We start from the raw sequence: 18851 nt of genomic DNA, 5'->3' as shown, positions 1-18851 counted from the left end.
TTAGAGGCCCCTTCTAAGACTTGGATCGTCCACCTCAGGATTGCCCACTATTTCATGTTTTAGGTATTTACCGATGTGTGTGCTTGTGCCTCGTTACACAATGAACCATAGTCATCATCTCTGCCGTTGGCTTTGAGTAGTGTGAACTTACTCCCCTAGGGATATTTACTAAGGATTTTATTGAAGACATACTGAGTTGACTCAGCTGCAAGAAGCTTCCCTGATTCAGAACTGCCCACCAAGCATCAGGTCCCTTCTAGGGCTCCCAATGAATATTTTATCTTTTTTTTTCTTTTTTCACCAATACTGTAAATTTCTAGACCAAAGTGTCATTCTCTACAGACTACTTCCCTTGGTTTGTTGACTCTCTCATTAGAGTGTAAGTTCATTGAAGGTAGCAGGAGCTGTCTTTGCTTTTGTATTTGTTTCCCTCATCACTTAACACATAATAAGGAACTTCTTAAGTGTTATTAATTATTCTAGATTAAAAAAACCCATAAATATATGTTTACAAGTCCTTATTTTTCAAACTTTTTAAAGTGAAGGAAATAAATAGCTGGCATATATATTATATATGTGTATACATATACATATATATACACATACCTATGATATCTAGTAAAGGACTCCATTAATCCTTTTTGGAGAGATCCTAGATAAAAGTTAAATCTAAGCTTTGTACAAGAGATTTTCCTCATAGTTCAACAATGACATGGGGATAAATGAGCCAGAGAGCTTGAGGTCAGGTTCTCCCTAAGGGCTTAATCTGGTCTGGCTGTGATCAGAGCTGGTGTCATTGTTCTCGTTATATGTCATTGATAATTAACAAAAGGAGTAATAGCTACAGCAGAAGAATATTTACTAAGGATTTTATTGAAGACATACTGAGTTGACTCAGCTGCAAGAAGCTTCCCTGATTCAGAACTGCCCACCATGATCTGCCAACCAAGCATCAGGTCCCTTCTAGGGCTCCCAATGAATATTTTATCTTTTTTTTTTTCTTTTTTCTTTTTTGCTGAGGGTAAAGTGACCTGCCCAGGGTCACACAGCTAGGAATGGAATGGTAAGTGTCTGAGGCCAGATCTGAAGGGCGAGTGCTCTATCCACTGCACCACTAGCTGCCCTATCCACTGCACCACTAGCTGCCCCAGGATATTTTATCTTCAGCTGATGAGAAAGTGATTTCAAAAGCTTGCACCAATCGAGTCTTGAGGATGATTTGATTGATTCTTTGAGGGGAAAAAAACTAGTTTAAATTGTATGGGAACAGAATTAGGATATTACTTCTGCTACACACTCCTAACGGAAAACAATATTGTTGTACAGTAAGAAATAACAGATTTGAGGAATTCAAAAAATATGGAAACATTACTATGAATTAAAATGGAATAAAATAAGCAGAACTATGAAAATAATCAGATTCAAGACATTAGTTACACAATATTGGAAAAAACTGTGAAAGATAATGAAACTTCTTCATGTTGTAATGCCAGAGAAACTGAGGCAAGATAGAGATTAGAGAGTTTTTAATATTTTATTTGGGTTTCTGAGAGGGTGAGCTAGTCTGGAGGCAGAGCAGAATCTATTCTGCCTCCAGGGCTGAATTGGACTTTCATCTCAAAGAATCCAGCAAGGCATTCCAATGAGTTCCAAGTAATCAGGGGAGACAAAGGCAAGGGGTGGAGTCTGAACACTGGGAAAGGACAGGAATTTCCAGGAACAGATCATCAATTCAGTTCTGACAGGTTGGGGGGGGTAGGACCATAATTCTGATAATTCTGATAATTTAGGAGTGAAGGGGTTAGTCACCAGAGACAAAGTCTGAAACTTGGAGATATGTAAGCATATTTCTAAGTAATTTATCTGGCAATTTGTGGCTCTATGGAATTCCAATGATCAGGGGTCCCAGCCCTAATGGTCTTAATTCTAATGATCAGGAAGCGGGGTTGCAACCAGGGGGATTGAGGCAGAACAATTCAGAGCACTGAGGCGGGACCATTTAGGGAAAGTGAAGCAGGACAATTTAGGGAAACTGTGGCACAACAATGTCAGGAAGCTAAAAGATGACAAGTATAGAGTATTGTATATGTTGTGTAAAATGTGGTCTCTGTAATCTAATATTTTTTCTTTACTTATCCCTTCTCTTCCATCTTCCCCTCTCTTCCCTCCCATCTTCCTTTTTCTGTCTTCCTCTCCCTTCACTTTCCTTCCCCTTCCTTCCTTTCCCTTTTCCTCCCTTTCTTTCTCTTCCCTTCCACTTTCCTTTTCTTTTCCTTGCCTTCTTTTCCTCCCCTTCCATTCCCTTCCCTTCCCTTCCATCTTTCTTTTCGTTTCCTTTTATCTTTTCCTCCCTTCTCCTCCCCCTTTCCCTTCTCCTCTCTTCCCTTTTATCTTCCCCTTCTCTCCCTTCCCTTCAATCTTCCTTTCCCTTTCCTTCTATCTTCCCTTCCCTGACCTGGGCTGATTTGTCCTTCCTTAGGCAATTTGGTGTTGTTATAGAAAATAAAGAAGAGCACTACTAGGTCTGTATCCCAAAGAGATGCTAAAAGAGGGAAAGGGACCCACATGTGCAAAGATGTTTGTGGCAGCCCTTTTTGTAGTGGCAAGAAATTGGAAACTGGGTGGATGCCCAGCAGTTGGGGAATGGCTGAATAAGCTATGGAATATGAATGTAATGGAATACTATTGTTCTATAAGAAATAATCAGCAGGATGATTTCAGAAAGACCTGGAGAGACTTACATGAACTGATGCTGAGTGAAATAAGTAGAACCAGGAGATCATTGTACACAGCAACAAGAAGATTATGTGATAATCAGCTGTGATGGGCTTGGCTCTTCTCAACAATGTGGTGATTTAAGGCAATTCCAATAGACTTTTGATGGAAACTGCCATCCACAGCTATTGAGAAAACTATGGAGACTCAATGTGGATTGAAGCATAATGTTTTCACTTTTTGTTTGTTGGTTGGTTTTCTTTATCATGATTTTTCCCCCTTTTGGCCTGATTTTTCTTGCACAATGTGACAAATATGGAAATATATTTTAAAAGAATTGCATATATTAACCTATATCAGATTACTTGCTGTCTTGGGAAGGGGGAATAGAAGAGGATGGAAGGAGAAAATTTTGGAACATAAAGTCTTACAAAAATGAATGTTGAAAACTATGTTTGTTCACATGTATTTCAAAAATAAAATATTATTGAAACTTTAAAAAAATAAAGAAAAAACATAAAGCTACATCCAAACAATAATTCATTTAGCCAGGCATATGATTGCAGAAATTAACTGGGCCCAAAGTTCTTAGTCAGTGCAAGAACCCAAGAGGCTCATGTCTCTTTGGCTTTTATAACATTTTTCATAGCACAGGAGTGGAAAAGGAATAAATCAACAAAGTTGTGATTAGATCAAGTGTGTGCTAATGTTTCAACAGTGGGGTTTTTACAAAAAGAAATTTGAAGGACATAGAACTCAAAGATAAGTGAAAACTTATCCACAAAATGGAAAGTTAGTCTCAAAAGAGTCAGTCTCTTTAACTTAACAGTGCCTATCCTAATGCCATAGAGCTCACCATATTGGTGACAGACTTAACTGCTGTTACTGTTCAGTTATATATGACTCTTTGTGATTCTATTTGGAGTTTTCTTGGTAGAGATACTGGAGTGGTTTGACATTTCCTTCTCACCTCATTTTATAGATGAGGAAACTGAGGCAAACAATGCTAAGTGACTTGCTCAGGATCACACAGCTAATAAGTGTCCAAAGTCAAATTTGAACTCAGAAAGATGAGTTTGACTCCAGATCCAGTACTCTATTCAATGCTCCACCCAGCTGCCAGATTTAATATAGATACTTAATTAGCTTTAATCCTACTGAAGGTCAAAAATCCCAAAATCAAACCATTAGCCTCAGTTCCCTCAAATAATAAATTACAGACATACACCATTAGACTCAGCAAGATGCTTTTTTTCTTAACGGATTTTCTTTGTCACAAAAGAATCTTCAGTGTCTACCTAAAATAAAATCATAGACTTTTGAGCTGGAAAGAACACTGTAGATTAATTAGTCCAAACAAAGAAACTGAGGTTCAGAGAAGTAAGTGATTTGCCCAAAGTCACATAGCCACTTAGTAACAGTCAGAAGAAGCCTGATTTTACCTTAAGATTCATATCACTTTAGCATATAATTCAGTCAGCACAGGGTCTCTCAGGTACTTTCAGCTCATACCCAAAAACTTCTCTGTTCAGCAGGTAAAATTAAAGGGCTAGGAAAAAGAAAACTGGAAAAAAGATGAAAAACTGACCTTCTTCCTTTGTTTGGAGAGGTTTACACTATGGGTGTAAGATACTGCATGTGCTGTCAGATGTATATGAACTTTATCCCTTTTTACTTATAATCGGCTTATTAAAAGTCATACAGTCCCTCAATGCAAAAAGATATGTTCAGATATAGATGTGAAAACTATAATGAAACATAAGATTTTTTAAAAGCAATTTTTCTTTGTCATAAGGGCAAATTAATGTCAAAGTCAAAAATAGGGCCCTGTTCTTCAAATATTCACTCAAATTTTTTTTTATTTTTATAAATAGATTACCTGCATTTCTCACTAGTTGCATAGCCTTGGGCAAATTTCTTAACCCCAATAAATTTTTCTTTCTTTAACTATAAAATATCATCAGGTTGTTATAAAGATAAAATGCAATAACGGGTGTGAAAATGCTTTGAAAAACCGTAAAATGCTACAGAAATGTAGGTTAATGGTCTTTATGGAGGAGAAACAGTGGTGCAGGGAGGAAGGTAATCTCCTAAGGCCCACAAGCTGCCAGTGGCTTGGCAAGAGTGCTACACTTTCTATATTCATTCATTCTTCCATTCAGCAAGAATTTATTAAGGAATCACTACAAGGTGAACCTATATCAAATTGCTTGCCTTCTCAATGGTGGGAAGCAGGGAGAGGGAGGAAGGGAGAGATTTTGGAACTCAAGGTTTTAAAAACAAATGTTAAAATTTATTTTACATGTAACTGGGAAAAATAGTAAATAAATTTTTAAAAGAAGAAAAAAAAGGAATTACTACATACAAGGCATGGCACTAGCTGTTATGCAGTATGACATGACATGGTCTCTGCCTTCAATTTCAATCCTAATACTGAGTTCTGTCCTATAAAAGAAGCTTGGTCCCTAGAATGGACTAAAGATAACTGGAAAATAAAGATCAATAGGGGAAACTAGGAAAATCAAGATGATTATTCAGGTTTCTCAGAGAGGAGAGTAGAAGGAAAAAGGTTGGGAAGCCTAGTTTAATGGTCTCCATGTTTCTTTGACCGGGAGGAAATGAGCTCATTCCTTCTCTACAGAATCAGCATGACAGCCTCCAGCCAAGTAATCTGGAGTCATGAGGACTGTTAGGGGATCTTCATGAATCACTTAGAGTTATAATTTCTCAGGCCCTTGGGAATTTCCTGAAAACCAGGTGCCATCAGAATAGTTTCGGGGCAAGTCCTGTTTACATTTTGATCATGTTAATTTACAATCCATTGGTCACAAAGACCCTTTGACCACAATTTGATAAATAGATGAATGGAATTCAAACAGGAAATATACATATTTACAAGAACAGGAAAGAAACTAGCAATCTGAGGTCCTATTGTCCCCCAGATTTTGTCCATTTTCCTGGGTTTCATGTTGGCCAAGTCAAGCCAGACTTTATTCAAAGTAAACCAGATTATGTGCATTGGGCCTTGGAAGAATTTGTATATTTTTTGGAGTCATTACTGATGACTTGGCATCCTGGGAATTTATTATCCAAACTGTTTTACAGAGGTCAGCACCACATAGTGGACCGAGAATTGGACTTGGGGTAAGAGAGCCTGCTTTCACGTCAAAGCTCAGGTCTTTTCTACTTGCATCATCTTCCCAGTTTAAAGCTTTCATTGTAAATGAGAATTGAATGGGATCAAAGCTTCTTGAGTTTGTTGTTGGGTTTTTGAACTTTACTTTGGGCACTGTCTGGTGATGACTATGGATAATAGTTTAAGTATATTAAAAATACATGGAATCACAAAGGAAGATAATCATATTGAAATAGTTACCAAATATATATCTATAAATAATAATAAATATATAAAAATAGATTCCCAGACCCCAAGTTAAGAATTCCTGGATTAAATGACCTGTAAAGTTCCTTTAAATACTACTGAAATAACTTAATTTAGGATTTCCAAAGGTCTTTTACATGTTATCTCAGTTGATCTTCACAACAAACTTCTAAGGCTGATGCCATCATTTTCTCCATTTTATAGCTGAATCACAATTTTACTTTTAAATCTATGATACTATTTCTTCTTGTAGCTAGAGAGTTTACCTCTTTCCTAGCTCCTTGCAGAGTCTTGACTCCTGCTGATCAAAATTGCATTCTCCTCATTTTTATCTCATTGCCTATTCTGCCCTTTTAGAAACTGATCCAGATCTAGGGGTTCAGTTTTCCAAGATCATCAAAGATTTGTGGGCACAACCAGGAGAAATGATCAGAACTGAGGAAGTTAAATCCCAGGATACCCACTCCATAACCAATCATTATGACTAAGAAGCCAAATCACAATGATCCAGCCCTGATTGTTCAGAAGCCTATCCTATCCCAGTGACTGAGGCCTTGGCACACGCCAGGGCAGGATGAAGGTGTAGCCACACTAATGAAAGGTCCTGTTTAGACTTGTCACTTCTTGCCTGGACTCTCTTAATAGCCTACAAATTGGTCTCCCTCCTTACAGGTTCTCCATTCTCTCATTTATCCTGCACACAATTATCAGAGAAATAAATATTCCTGTGATAGATGTCTAAACATGTCCTCCTTGGCTCAAAAAAAAAAAATCCTTAGTGGTTTTTCTAGGATAAAATACAAGCTCTTCTGAGTGATCCTGACAGCCCTCCATAATCTATCTCCTGCCTACTTTTCCAAACATTTCACATCATTTTCCTTCACTCACTCTGATCAGCTAAAAGATTATTTGAAGCTCCCCAAACTATACATGCCTCTTCCTTTCTCTACGCATCTGCTCAGGCAGTCTCTCCACACCAGACTGTTATCCCTGCTCTCTGCAAATTCTTAGAATATTTATCTTGCTTCAAGACTCAGCTCTGGGGTCACCTCCTTTTAGGGTTTTTGGTGATTCCTCTAGTTTTTGGGGTCTATGTCTCTTGAAATTACATTGTATTTGTGTGCATGTTACACCATCCTACAATAACTTAACTTTCTGGGGGAATGTAAGCTCCTTGAGGGCAGGGATTGTTTTGTAGCTAGACTGGTGCAGCAAAAAAGAATCAGAAGTTGCTGTTGTGTGGTCATATCAAACTCTCTGTGACCCCATTTGGGATTTTCTTGGCAAAGATACTGGCACGGTCTGCTATTTCCTTCTCTAGTTCATTTTACAGAGGAGGAAACTGTGGTAAACAGGGAGAAGTGATTTACCTGGGATCACTTTAAGCTAGTGTCTGAGGTCCCGACCTCAGAAAAAGGATTCTTCTTGACTTCAGGGACAGCGTTCTATCCATCATGTCACCCCTTTGGAGTCAGAAGATCTGGATTCAAATAAGGTGGTGCCGTTTACTGTGTGATGTTGGACAAGTCATAATCTCGGCTTCCTGGGAAAATGAGATAGTTGGACCAGATACTCTCCAAGGTCCCTTCTAGGCTGAGATAACAACTTGTGTGTGCGTTGTACATATTGTAGCTTAATAAAAGTTTAGGAAAGTGTTTAGATCCCTGGGCATCTGGGGAATCGGTGCTGGGGAGCAAACAACTAACAGACTAAGGAAGACATTGATGGAAGAGTCAAAGGCAGGCTAGAATAAAATAATTCTTCCACTGCGTTACCCAGCAGCCCCTCGCTCTCACCTGTGCAGCTGGGGGGATCACTTTACTCTCAACAAGGAAGGATGCTGAATGGTTTGCTTCTCTACCGCTGCTTTGCTCAACAAAACAGTGTGATTTAAGTATTTCGAAGGATATTACATCCTCCCTTCCCCTCCCCCTTTAGTACAAAGGAGGAAATTGAAGCAAGTGATTCTCCCAGCGATTACACATCTCAAGCTTTCCCGCTCTAGCTCTCACGCTTTCTCTAAGCTTCCCGGCCTCTCTCTGCCTCTCAGGTCTCCCTGTCAACTGCCTTAATGAAGAAAACGGATCCCTGAGGCTGGGGGGTTGCTCTCCCATTTCGCCCGGCAGCGTTCTGGGAGCGGAAGCTGGCGGAGAGAAGGAACTAGAGGAGAAAGGGAAGGAGGGGTACAGTGGAGGAAGGGGGGAGGGATTTCCTCCAGGGCGGGGCTAAGGAGGCAGTGGAATCCAATATAGGGCAGCGCAGCCTCTGCAGAGCTAGACAGTGACACGAGGAGTTCTTCAGCACTTAGAAGAGCGCTCAGTGTGAACTTGAGCTTGACCCTCCGCACCAGACAGAGCCTCTGATCAGTGAGTTCGCCGCCCTGCCTCGGCGCGCCGAGCCGGGATGCTCGCGCCGCTGCTGATGCAGCACCCTCTCTGCCTCCTTTCGCTTGCCTCGCCTGGCTCCGGCTGAGTCACAGTCCCTGCCCTGCCTCCCCCAGTCTCCGAGGGTCCGAGAACCCGGAGAAGCAGCCGGAGCCGGAGGGGGAGGAGCGGCGAGGGCTCCAGCACAGGGACCTCCCCCGATTTGAGACCACCCCCGGATCGCAAGGTCCCAGTCCTCCTCTTACCCTCACTCTTCTTTCCCGTGTAGGCTGAGTGCCGGGAGCAGAAGCCACCTTCTCACCCAACCCACCATGAGAGTCCTGCTCGCTTCGCTCCTTTTGTGTGTACTGGCCTTAGGCTGCAGAGTGAGTGTCCCGCCGTGGCCCACGATGGGAGATGGAGATTGGGGAGTCTTTAACTGAAGGGAGAGGGAGAGACTGCAAGGGGCTAGGGAACTGGTGGGGGAAGGTCCCGATTAACCCACTGAGATAGATTTCCTCAGAGGGCAATGGGCCATGATTCAGAATTGGCTGCACACACACAAAAATAATAATAATACATGACCCTCCAAAAAAAGAAAAAAGAATTGGCTGCACAGTGCCATGTAATACAGGCAATAAATGCTTTGGGGGTTGAATAGAATTTAGGGAAGGAAGTAGATTGGAAGAGTAACCCTCCCAGGGAACTGTTGCACTCTAAAGAAGAGAGGAAATTAGGGAGGAAAAACGGGAGCTAAATTCCAGATCCGCAATGCACATGATGGTGGGGGTTGGGATGGCTGAAAATCTGGGGATTTCTCCATTGGGAAGCGTGGGCGGGAGTAGGTGGATAAGTGTGTGTGTGTGCATAAAAGTTATAGCACACATGAAACAAAACTAAAAGGTGGTATATAGTTAAATGTCAAAGAGAGAGCAATGGCGGGGAATTGCCCCATTGATCAGGGAATCATCAGGGAAATGATCAGGGAAAGCTTCTTGCAGGAGGAAGGATTTAATTGTCAACATCTCAGTTTGGGGAGGAACAGATCATAAAGCTCCTTGGAGACCACTCTTCCCATTCTCATTCTATTTTGTTTTGTTTTAGGCTTTGAGAAAACGTGATTATGCTTCTGATTCAGGTGAGTAGCCCTCTGTAGCTCTTTTTACACGCCGCCTTCCCCCCACCCCCCCAGTAGCTTAGCCCTCTGCTACTTGGACTTCTTGGGGAAGCCATTGGGAGAAACGTCCTCTTCCACTTTCTGCCATGAATAGGCCCTTCCCAGGAGTTCTCTCCCCTTCCATTGCCTCACCTCATCATATGTCTTCGATGCCCAACAGATTGTGGCTGCTTGAATAACGGTGTGTGCATATCCTACAAGTACTACAAGATTCATCGCTGTTCTTGCCCGGAAAATTTCATTGGGGAGCATTGTGAGATAGGTATTTGAATCCTGCCTGATCTTTAACACCTGAATCCTGTCTAGGGGGGAGGCTGTCCAGGGATTTCAAGAAGGGATTCTGGTGAAGAGAAGAAAAAGAAAGGGATGAAAGAGGACTGGACATGTGATTTCATTGGTGTGGGGAGCTCCCAGGTTCCTCATAGAGGAAAAACTCTCCAACAATTAATCATTAACTTCTGTAACGCAGAGACTTTCACTAAGAGGCTCATGCTCATAGAACCTTGTATGTGTCAGAGACAGGACTTGACCCAGATTTTCCTGTCTTGGAGGAAATGCCATAGTAGCATTTCTACTACAAAGTTACACATTCAGAGAAGTAACTAGAGGCAGCGCAAGGTGGGAGGAGGAGGCCGCCTTCCCAGTCTCCTACATTTCCACCCTGAACTGATTACATCATGCTCCCCATCAAGCTTATCTCAATATCCCCTAATATCCATTTCATCCCTCAGACATTTCACAAAAATGCTACAAAGGTAATGGGCACTCTTATCGAGGGATGGTCAGCCAGGACATCTGGGGCAGAACTTGTTTGAAGTGGAACTCAGCCGTCTTATCTTCACAACTGTACCATGCCAACCGGCCAGATGCAATGCAATTGGGCTTGGGGAAGCACAATTATTGCAGGTGAGAAGGAAGTGATAAATACTATTCCCTTTATCTTTCTCCAATCCCACTCCATCCTCCTCAAACCCAGGATAGGCTTCTTTTTCTCCCCAGTTTTGTAATCTTTATTCATGTATACAATAAATCTTTTAGAGAGCAAATTTCTTTGTTTCCTAGCTCACTACACAACTTTAAAATATATCGTCTGTATCCTCTTTGATGGAACTCTTACAGGAAATTTTTCTTATAGCCATTTATTTTTGTAATTATGTATCTTATTTTGTATTGTATTGTATAATAATGATTACTATGTATATATCATTATGTATCTTATGTATTTTATGTTTCCATGAGGTTTCATTCTCTTTAACTGTCTCCCATGTCTACTTGGCTCTTTCTTTCATTATCCATATTTTCCTTTCAGCTTAGCAAACTAGACCTAGGCCCTGGGCTTTTCACACCAACTCTTTGCTGAGGTTCCTCAAGATACGATTTTCTGGGAAAATCCCAAGGGATGAGGGGCATTGGAAAGGAGGCTGGGTAGACTAGAAACACTTCTCTAGAGAGTCTTAGGAAGACAGATTTCTGATTAGGAGCACACTAACCCACCCTCATCCCCCAACACATCCCTCCTCTAAACTTCCCTCCTTCTATTGAAGATACCACGATATTCCTAGTCACTCAGGTTCCCATCCTCTGAGTCACTCCCCCTTTCTCATCCCCCATATCCCATATCTAATCAGTTGCCAAGTCTGCTTTCACAATATTTCTTACATTTTCTCTCTCCACTCATGTAGCCAGAAGCCTATTTAATTGGTCTGCTACCTCCCATTTTCTCTTTATTTTCAATCCATCCTCTATCCCACCTGCCAAAATAATCATTATGCTATCCAAAGTCTAACCCTGTCACTCCACTATTCAAAATCCTTGACATAGTTCCCCATTGCCTTTGGGGAAAAAATACAAACTCCTCTATCTGGTCATTTGAAGTCTCCCAATATCCGTATCCATTTTATCCCCTCTAGATTTATTAAACTTTGGAAGCCTTTTGTAGCCTTCAGGAAGGTTACATTTCAGACAAATAGGATTATTTCTTATTCCCCAAGCCCAACAGTTATATCTTATGCTTCCGTGAGGTTTCATTCTTTTTAACTGTCTCCCATGTCTACTTGGCTCTTTTTTTCATTATCCATGTTTTCCTTTCAGCTTAGCAAATTTTCTGGAATGTCCTCCAGTTAATATGTTCTCTAATTCTTTTTCCGATCTCTCTGTGTTTCTTTACATTGGAACTTATCTTTATGCATTTTGTATCCCACTCCTACCTCCACTAATCAAAAAGTCTGCTTTTTGAAAGCACTTTTGCCTTTTCATTCCCAGAGCCTGGTCTGGCCCACTCAAGAATAAACTTTAAATTTTAGTTGGGTTAAATGATACTTTTCCTATATTTCACTTTTTCTTATGTATTTTCAGAAACCCAGACAACCAGAGGAGGCCATGGTGTTTTGTGGAGGTTGGCAGGAAGCAGTATGTGAGTGAATGCAAAGTGCCCCAGTGTCCTACTGGTGAGTGAGACCTGAAACTGGACACTGACCCACTGCTTAGTTATTCTCACCCAAGAGCAGGGGGCTTGGGGATGGGAGGGAAGTGGGATGGATGTGGGGTCCTGCCTAGTCTTTGGTGACCTAAGACTGCTCCAAGAAACCTCCCTCATGAAATCCTGTCTTCCCCTACAGAAAAAGGATTCCAGTGTGGCCATAAATCTATGACACCCCGCTTTAAGATTGTTGGAGGAAACAGAACACCCATCGAGAACCAGCCTTGGTTTGCCGCCATCTACAGGAGGCATCTAGGGGGGAGCACTTCCTTTAATTGTGGGGGTGCCCTCATCAGTTCCTGCTGGGTAATCAGTGCTGCCCACTGCTTTCCGTAAGTCTGCCCACCCCAGAGACTCACAGATTCACATTGCTTCCCTGGCCCATGACTCCACCTGTCACCCAAATAATCTATACCCCTCCCTCTAGGGGCAATGGCAGGCCCCTTCCCTATAGGGGATTAATCACTGTCATAAGGTTAGGTGACTCCTGAGGGCTAGAGGGAATGGGGTCCTTCATCAGTGATTACCAGGTCTTGACAATTTTCAACCCTGTTTCTACAGTAAACTTAAAAATGGGGAGACCTACTTTCTGTATCTGGGCCAGTCAAAGCGCAACTCTGAGTTCCTTGGAGAGATTCCATTTGAAATCGAGGAGCTGATTTTACATGAGAATTTCAGCACTGGAGCCATCGCTTTTCACAATGATATTGGTGAGTGCAAGAGGGGAGCCCTTGTGGGGAGAATGGTAGGGAAACACAGATGTCCTCACTCACTACAACAGCATGAGGTAGATGGGCTTGGGAGGTGGTGATGGGGAGGACTGAGATCCTGCCTGGAGACTCTTGATATATAACATCAAAAGGGGCATCTGGCTGAAAGCCACAGCAGAGGCAGCTCTCCAGAAGAGATCCAAGGTTTTTCAAAAGGACCATCGTCCTTTGGTCCTGGTCTGGTTCTGTTCAGGAGCAGAGGAAGGAGCTATAGAAGAGGGAGGAACAGTTTTCTGTCCTTTGAGCTCCCCACATAGGGCTTGAATGATAACTGACCTCAGGAAGAAGGTTTCTAACCTGATTTAGATGTAAAAAGATACCACCTCCTTTCCCAATTATCACCTTTGGCTCTTGGAGGCAACATGATGCAATAAATAGTGAGAGAACTCAAGAGAACTAGATTCTTATCCCAAATCATATTATGACTTTCCACATGTTCTTGACCAAGTCAATAAGCCAAGAATTATTTATAAAGCACCTACTATGTGCCAAGTACCACACTAAGTTCTGAGCATACAAAAAGATGACCCAAAAAAACCAAACCAGAACAGAGTCCCTACCCTCAAGACACTCATGGCCTAAAGGGAGACAACGGGCAGGTAATTATGTAGAAACAAGATATGTACAGAATAAATTGGAGATAATCTCAGAGGGAAGATTCAAGCATTAAGGGAAACCAGGAAAGTCTTCTTGCAGAAACTAAGATTTAAGCTGGGACTTCAGGGAAACCAGAAGGTGGTCACTTCTTTCTCTGCTTCGGTTTCTTTATCTGTAAGGTCCCATCTAGTACTAACATTGTGTGATTCTGATCGGCAAGATGGCCTCTATCTGACCTTCCCTTGGGTCTGCCATTCATAGGATCAAAAACTTAGATTCCTCTATTTTACAGAGGAAGAAAATAAGATGGATAGAGGTTAAGTGATTTAGGTACCCAGGGTTACAAAGTCAGTTAGTGTCCGAGGCAGGATTAGAGTCCAAGTTTTTGTGACTGCAAATCCAGGACCCTATTCACTATGTCATACTCCTCTCTTCTCATTCTCCCCGATCCCATGTATTTCCACAGCCCTGCTAAAGATCCGTTCCAGAACTGGTAAATGTGCGGAGCCCTCCAGAACCGTGCAGACCATATGCCTCCCCCCAGCACATGAAGATATCCCCTTCGGCAGTGACTGTGAGGTCACTGGCTTCGGACTTGAAGAGCAGAGTGAGTGATACTTGGGACTAGGGTGGTGGTGGGAGATCCAGGGACATCAGGTCAAGCGAAGCAAACTTGGAGGCTTGGAGCAAGAGAAAGTCAAAAAGTCAGATACTGGGAGGTTGGGAAGCCTGCAGAGATGGATATGGAGTCTTTAGAAATAGATATAGCCAGTGGTTCTAGCAACTATAGATCAATGGAATTACCCAGGCTCATATTGCTGTCTTGGGGTTGAAGAGAAAGTGGGGACTTTCCCTGACAGAGAGAGTGAGTCCTGGTTTTGGGGAAAGATAGATCAGGAAAGAAAAGAATATTTTAACTCAGGCCATTATCCCCACTATCCCCACAGATGACTACATCTATCCAGAATACCTCAAAATGGGAGTTGTGAGACCAATTTCGCACAAGGAATGTCAACAACCTGAGTATTATGGCTCTGAAGTCACCCTGCAGATGGTGTGTGCTGCCCATCCCACGTGGTCCTCAGATGCCTGCCAGGTAAGAAAGTTGGTCCTTGACTCCCCACCCTGCGCCCCTCACCAAAGCTTTCTCACCATTTCTCCTATACCCATCCCTAAGGAGGAAGAGTTTTTCTCCTCCACATACCCCAGACTCCCTCCTCTGGTATCCTTCATGCTTAAAAAGTACAAGGTTTTCTTCAATCAATATATATTTAAAGGATCTTCTATATATCCAGTTCAGTGCCTGGCACTATGGGGATACAGAAATACAAGACATGATCCTTGACCTTAGAAGTCTATTATCTAGTTAGGGAGACAAGACTTATACCCACAAAAATAATGATAGCTAGAAGATAGATTATATTTAAATGTAAAATGTAATATTATAGATTATAAATGATAAGGAGATTGAAGGGAGAGAGAGCAATACAAGGAAGAATCATCAGAGAATGCTTCACAGATGAGGAAGGATTTGATCTTGGGCTTGGTAAATAAATAAGTATAATTTGGATGATAGTAAGTCAGCTCCTTATAGGTAAGAATAATTTCATTTTTTATTTTTTATTCCTGGCACATAGGAGGTATTTAATAAACACTTGTTGATTGATTGGTTGATAGTCAAGAGAAAGGGGAGAGCATTCTGGGTAAAGGAGAAGGACATGACATTCAAAGATGGAATGAATGTGTCATAGTAGCAAGGCACTGAGAACTTGGCCCAACTATAGCAGAAAGTTCATGTTAGGGAGAAACAGAAAATAAAGGGTATGCAGGTAAGGTAGGGATGGATAGTGGAAGCCTTGAAGATAAGGACCAGAATGTCATAAAATGGGAAATTCCCCCATCTCTCTCTTGTCTGTCTGTCCTTGAAAGACAGAAAAAGAGAGAAAAAGAAAAAAATGATAGAGTAAGGCCCAGGTAAGGTTTGTAAATTATATCTGCTGTGTATTGCAATCCAATAGCTGCTTGGAGCCTTCATTGAAACATAGGGGATTTAAGTACCACAAAGTAAATACCATCATGACATGAAAAAATCAGAATTTTCTGCCATTAAAAATATGTCTTTATAGAAAGTCATGGTAAAGTGCCCCTTTGACACATCACAACAGGGCTGTTCTAGTTAGCAGCTTTGATTTTTTTCCCCAGAAACTTACCTTCTGTTTCTTGTCTTTCCCAGGGAGACTCAGGTGGGCCTCTGGTCTGCCCCATTGCTGACCGCATGACTCTGGTTGGTGTTGTGAGCTGGGGTCTTGGCTGTGCTGAAAAGAACAGACCTGGCGTTTATGCTCGTGTCTCTCACTTCCTGCCCTGGATCCAGGCCCACACAGGCCTTCGTGGTCCAATCTGAGAAGACCATGGAAGCTTAGGAAGGAGAAGGCCATGCTACTCCCTTTTGCCCTGAGTTATCAATACCAGGCACATTGGACCCTGTGAAGACATTCTCCGGAGAGATGTTCTCTCTATGTAGGCTTCTTGCCAGGGAATTTAAAGACAGATTTAACCTTCACATTGGAGCTTAGACACTTGTTATCTCAGACCCCTTGGCCAGGGTCAGAAGCATATGTTTTAGAGTTTTCACAGAGATTTTAGAGCATCTGGTTACTCACTACTGGTGAATCTGAAACTGGATCTGGAGAGGAAGAGGTCGGCTCCCCAGAGGAATCTGTCTTCACCATGGAGCCCAAGTCCAAATGTTTACAAAATGCAATTATAACTTGAACTCTGAGATCCAGGCCCTTGGAGTTCACGGGATTATGGCCAGTGTGGAAATAGACATCAGGGATAGGGACCCTAGTGAGATAGTCCAGTGGACTAGTCAGGAAGTAGAATATCCTTATGCACATGGCTTTGAATGTATCCATCTATGTGGGCATTCAAATGTCCTTTGGTCTTGGGATGTGTGTGTGCACTTGGGTGCTTCTCCTAGCTGTATAGACAATGGTGTATCCCAGACAGTCAGGTCTTACCTCTGTTCTCCTGAGGTACCCTCCTCAATCCTTTTATGAGGGGGTCTGGGATGACTGTGACCGACACTGAATGTCTAGGTTTCTTCCATATCCTCGTTCCTCTTTGATATTTACCCTACGTGTTTTTCCAAATTCTACTATGTAACTTGAGGGCCGGCCCCTTGCATTGAATATTTAATAATTATTTTTGTTATTTATTTTTATTTTTGTAGTATCACATGATCACCATCAATAAAAACATTTCTTTCTTCTGAAAAGCTTTGGCTCTCTCTTGGAGAAGGAGAAGATGGAAAATGACAACAGATCCTAAAATGAAATGAGTTACCTCATGAATTAGTGAGTTTCTCCTTTCCAGGGTACTCAAGAAGAGATTGTATAATACTTAAATGTGTTCTAAAAGGAATATGATGGCATTGGATTAAATGAATTCTGAAATCCCTTCTAACAGTAGAGCTATTTCCAAAATAGAAATAACAGAACCATATATTAGCTTATATATTAACTTTAAAAATGAAAAGAAAATGATTGTCACCATTATAGCCACATATCCCCTCCTTGGAAGAGATTCAAATTCTTATTCAAGATCTCTGCTACGGAAATATAGTGATTGGGAATTCAATGTAATGGTTCTTAGTCATCTCCCAGAGTTCTTTTGTTGGGTGTAGCTGGTTCAATTCATTACCGCTCCATTGGAACTGATTTGGTTCATCTCATTGCTAAAGACGAGCCAGGTCCATCAGAATTAATTATCATATAATATTGTTGTTGTAGTATATAATGATCTCTTGGCCCTGCTTGTTTCACTCACCATCAGTTCATGTCTCTCCAGGCCTTTCTGAAATCATCCCGTTGGTCATTTCTTACCAAAAAATAATATTAAAAAAAAAAAAAAGATCTCTGCTGCCTCATTTGTCCAGAGTCACTTATTCATGATTTAAGAGTCCTAAACAAATCAAGAAGTCCAGAAAAGAAACTCAACCAACTCTACCCCAGTACATTCTCCCCTCTTAATAGATGGGAATACTGAGACCCTTAAAGCAAGTCACAGTGAAGCAGAGAGGGATTCTGGGATCAGACTATGCCAGCTAACCACCAGCTGCTTATTCCTAAGTCTTTCAAAGAAAGGGCATCTAGGTTCACCTAGGGAAGATGAACAGACATACCTTGGGCAGGTAGAGGGAAGGAACGAAGCCAAGGAAGGACAATTCAGCCAGAGGGTTCAGACTTCCTGACACCACAATCGCCCCAGTCTTGTACCGGCTACAGAGGATTCCAAGGGAAAAGATTCTTGGGTTAAAGACTTGTTTCATTCAATCAATAACTAGATACTGAGTTAGGCACTATAAAAATCCCAGATTCCTTTAGCCAGAATACCTGAAAAGACAAATCTCTCTATTATGCTTGATGCTGGGAGAGATGTCTTACCTGTGATACTGATGGAGGAATATACCCTTCTCCTCCCCCTGCTATGGATGAGAAGGATACGTCAGAATAGGATCATTAATTTTAAGGGATGGTGGTGAATAGGAGGCTGACAAGATTCTTGAATGAACCTCTGATGCTTCTGGGTGTAAACTGCAGGGAGATTCAGTATCCTCTTCTGCTCTGTGTTTTTAGATGGCTCACACAACTCCCATCAAATCACTCAGTTTCTTCCCTCTGGCGTGGGACTAGAGATGGTTGGGTTTTTGTTATTACTGCAACAGCTTGCCAGGGAGCAGCCAGGGAGCCCAGCCCAAACTGACTGGCTTCTTCAAGTCTCTTGAGAGTCTCCCTTCTGGGCCAGGAATCATCCTGTCCAGGCAAGAGCAGCTTGGGAGCCAGGGCTTTGTAAAAATTAAAAACAGGAAATGTGAGCACCAGAGACAGGTTGAGCAATGAGGTAGTAAACTCCCTTTGCAAGCTCTTTCTCAGTCTACTTTACTATCTCTTCCCAGCTGCTTCCAACATCTTGGTTGGCAAATGCTAGAAATCAGCCACTTCCCAAAAGAATCATTTTCTAAGCACTGGCTTCCTTGCTTCAATGAAACAAGGTTCCATGTCCAATTACTATTCCCCAAGATGGGGAAACTGTTGCCTTCTCAGTTTGTCCTACTGTACGACATCAGGGCTAAGGGTAGAGTTAATTGGGACTTCAAATAGTTTCCCACCTCAGCTCTAGATCTCTATTCTGCTTTGAAGGGCTACCCAAAAGCGGGTAGTTTTGTGCAACTAAATTCAGAATCTAACATCATCTCTTGTGCCAATCTTGATACATTTTGCTGCAACCTGGATTTCACTGCAACTATTTCCTTTTCCGGTCTCCATGCTCACTGAAGATTTGGTGGCCTTCTCCATTCCTTGAT

At 41.8% G+C, this 18851-nt stretch overlaps 1 protein-coding gene across 2 annotated transcripts; it reads left to right on the top strand.

The window, feature by feature from the left end:
* The first annotated feature begins 8342 nt into the window (after positions 1-8342).
* PLAU (plasminogen activator, urokinase) lies at positions 8343-16763 on the top strand. 2 transcript variants are annotated; one of them, XM_051982073.1, is made up of 11 exons: positions 8343-8463; positions 8750-8846; positions 9565-9598; positions 9798-9899; positions 10369-10543; positions 11993-12084; positions 12256-12448; positions 12678-12826; positions 13950-14090; positions 14431-14579; positions 15717-16763. In XM_051982073.1, the coding sequence occupies exons 2-11, from the start codon at positions 8793-8795 to the stop codon at positions 15885-15887; spliced, it is 1260 nt and encodes a 419-aa protein (XP_051838033.1). In that variant the 5' UTR covers positions 8343-8463; positions 8750-8792; the 3' UTR covers positions 15888-16763. The 2 variants fall into 2 exon arrangements, with proteins under 2 accessions (XP_051838033.1, XP_051838034.1); XM_051982074.1 differs by having other exon boundaries at positions 8343-8846.
* Positions 16764-18851: the final 2088 nt, after the last annotated feature.

Source organism: Antechinus flavipes, chromosome 2, assembly GCF_016432865.1.
Source record: "Antechinus flavipes isolate AdamAnt ecotype Samford, QLD, Australia chromosome 2, AdamAnt_v2, whole genome shotgun sequence".
Lineage (NCBI taxonomy): Eukaryota > Metazoa > Chordata > Mammalia > Dasyuromorphia > Dasyuridae > Antechinus > Antechinus flavipes.
The sequence above is the reverse complement of the archived record's forward strand: the minus strand, read 5'-3'. Positions and strand labels throughout refer to the sequence as shown.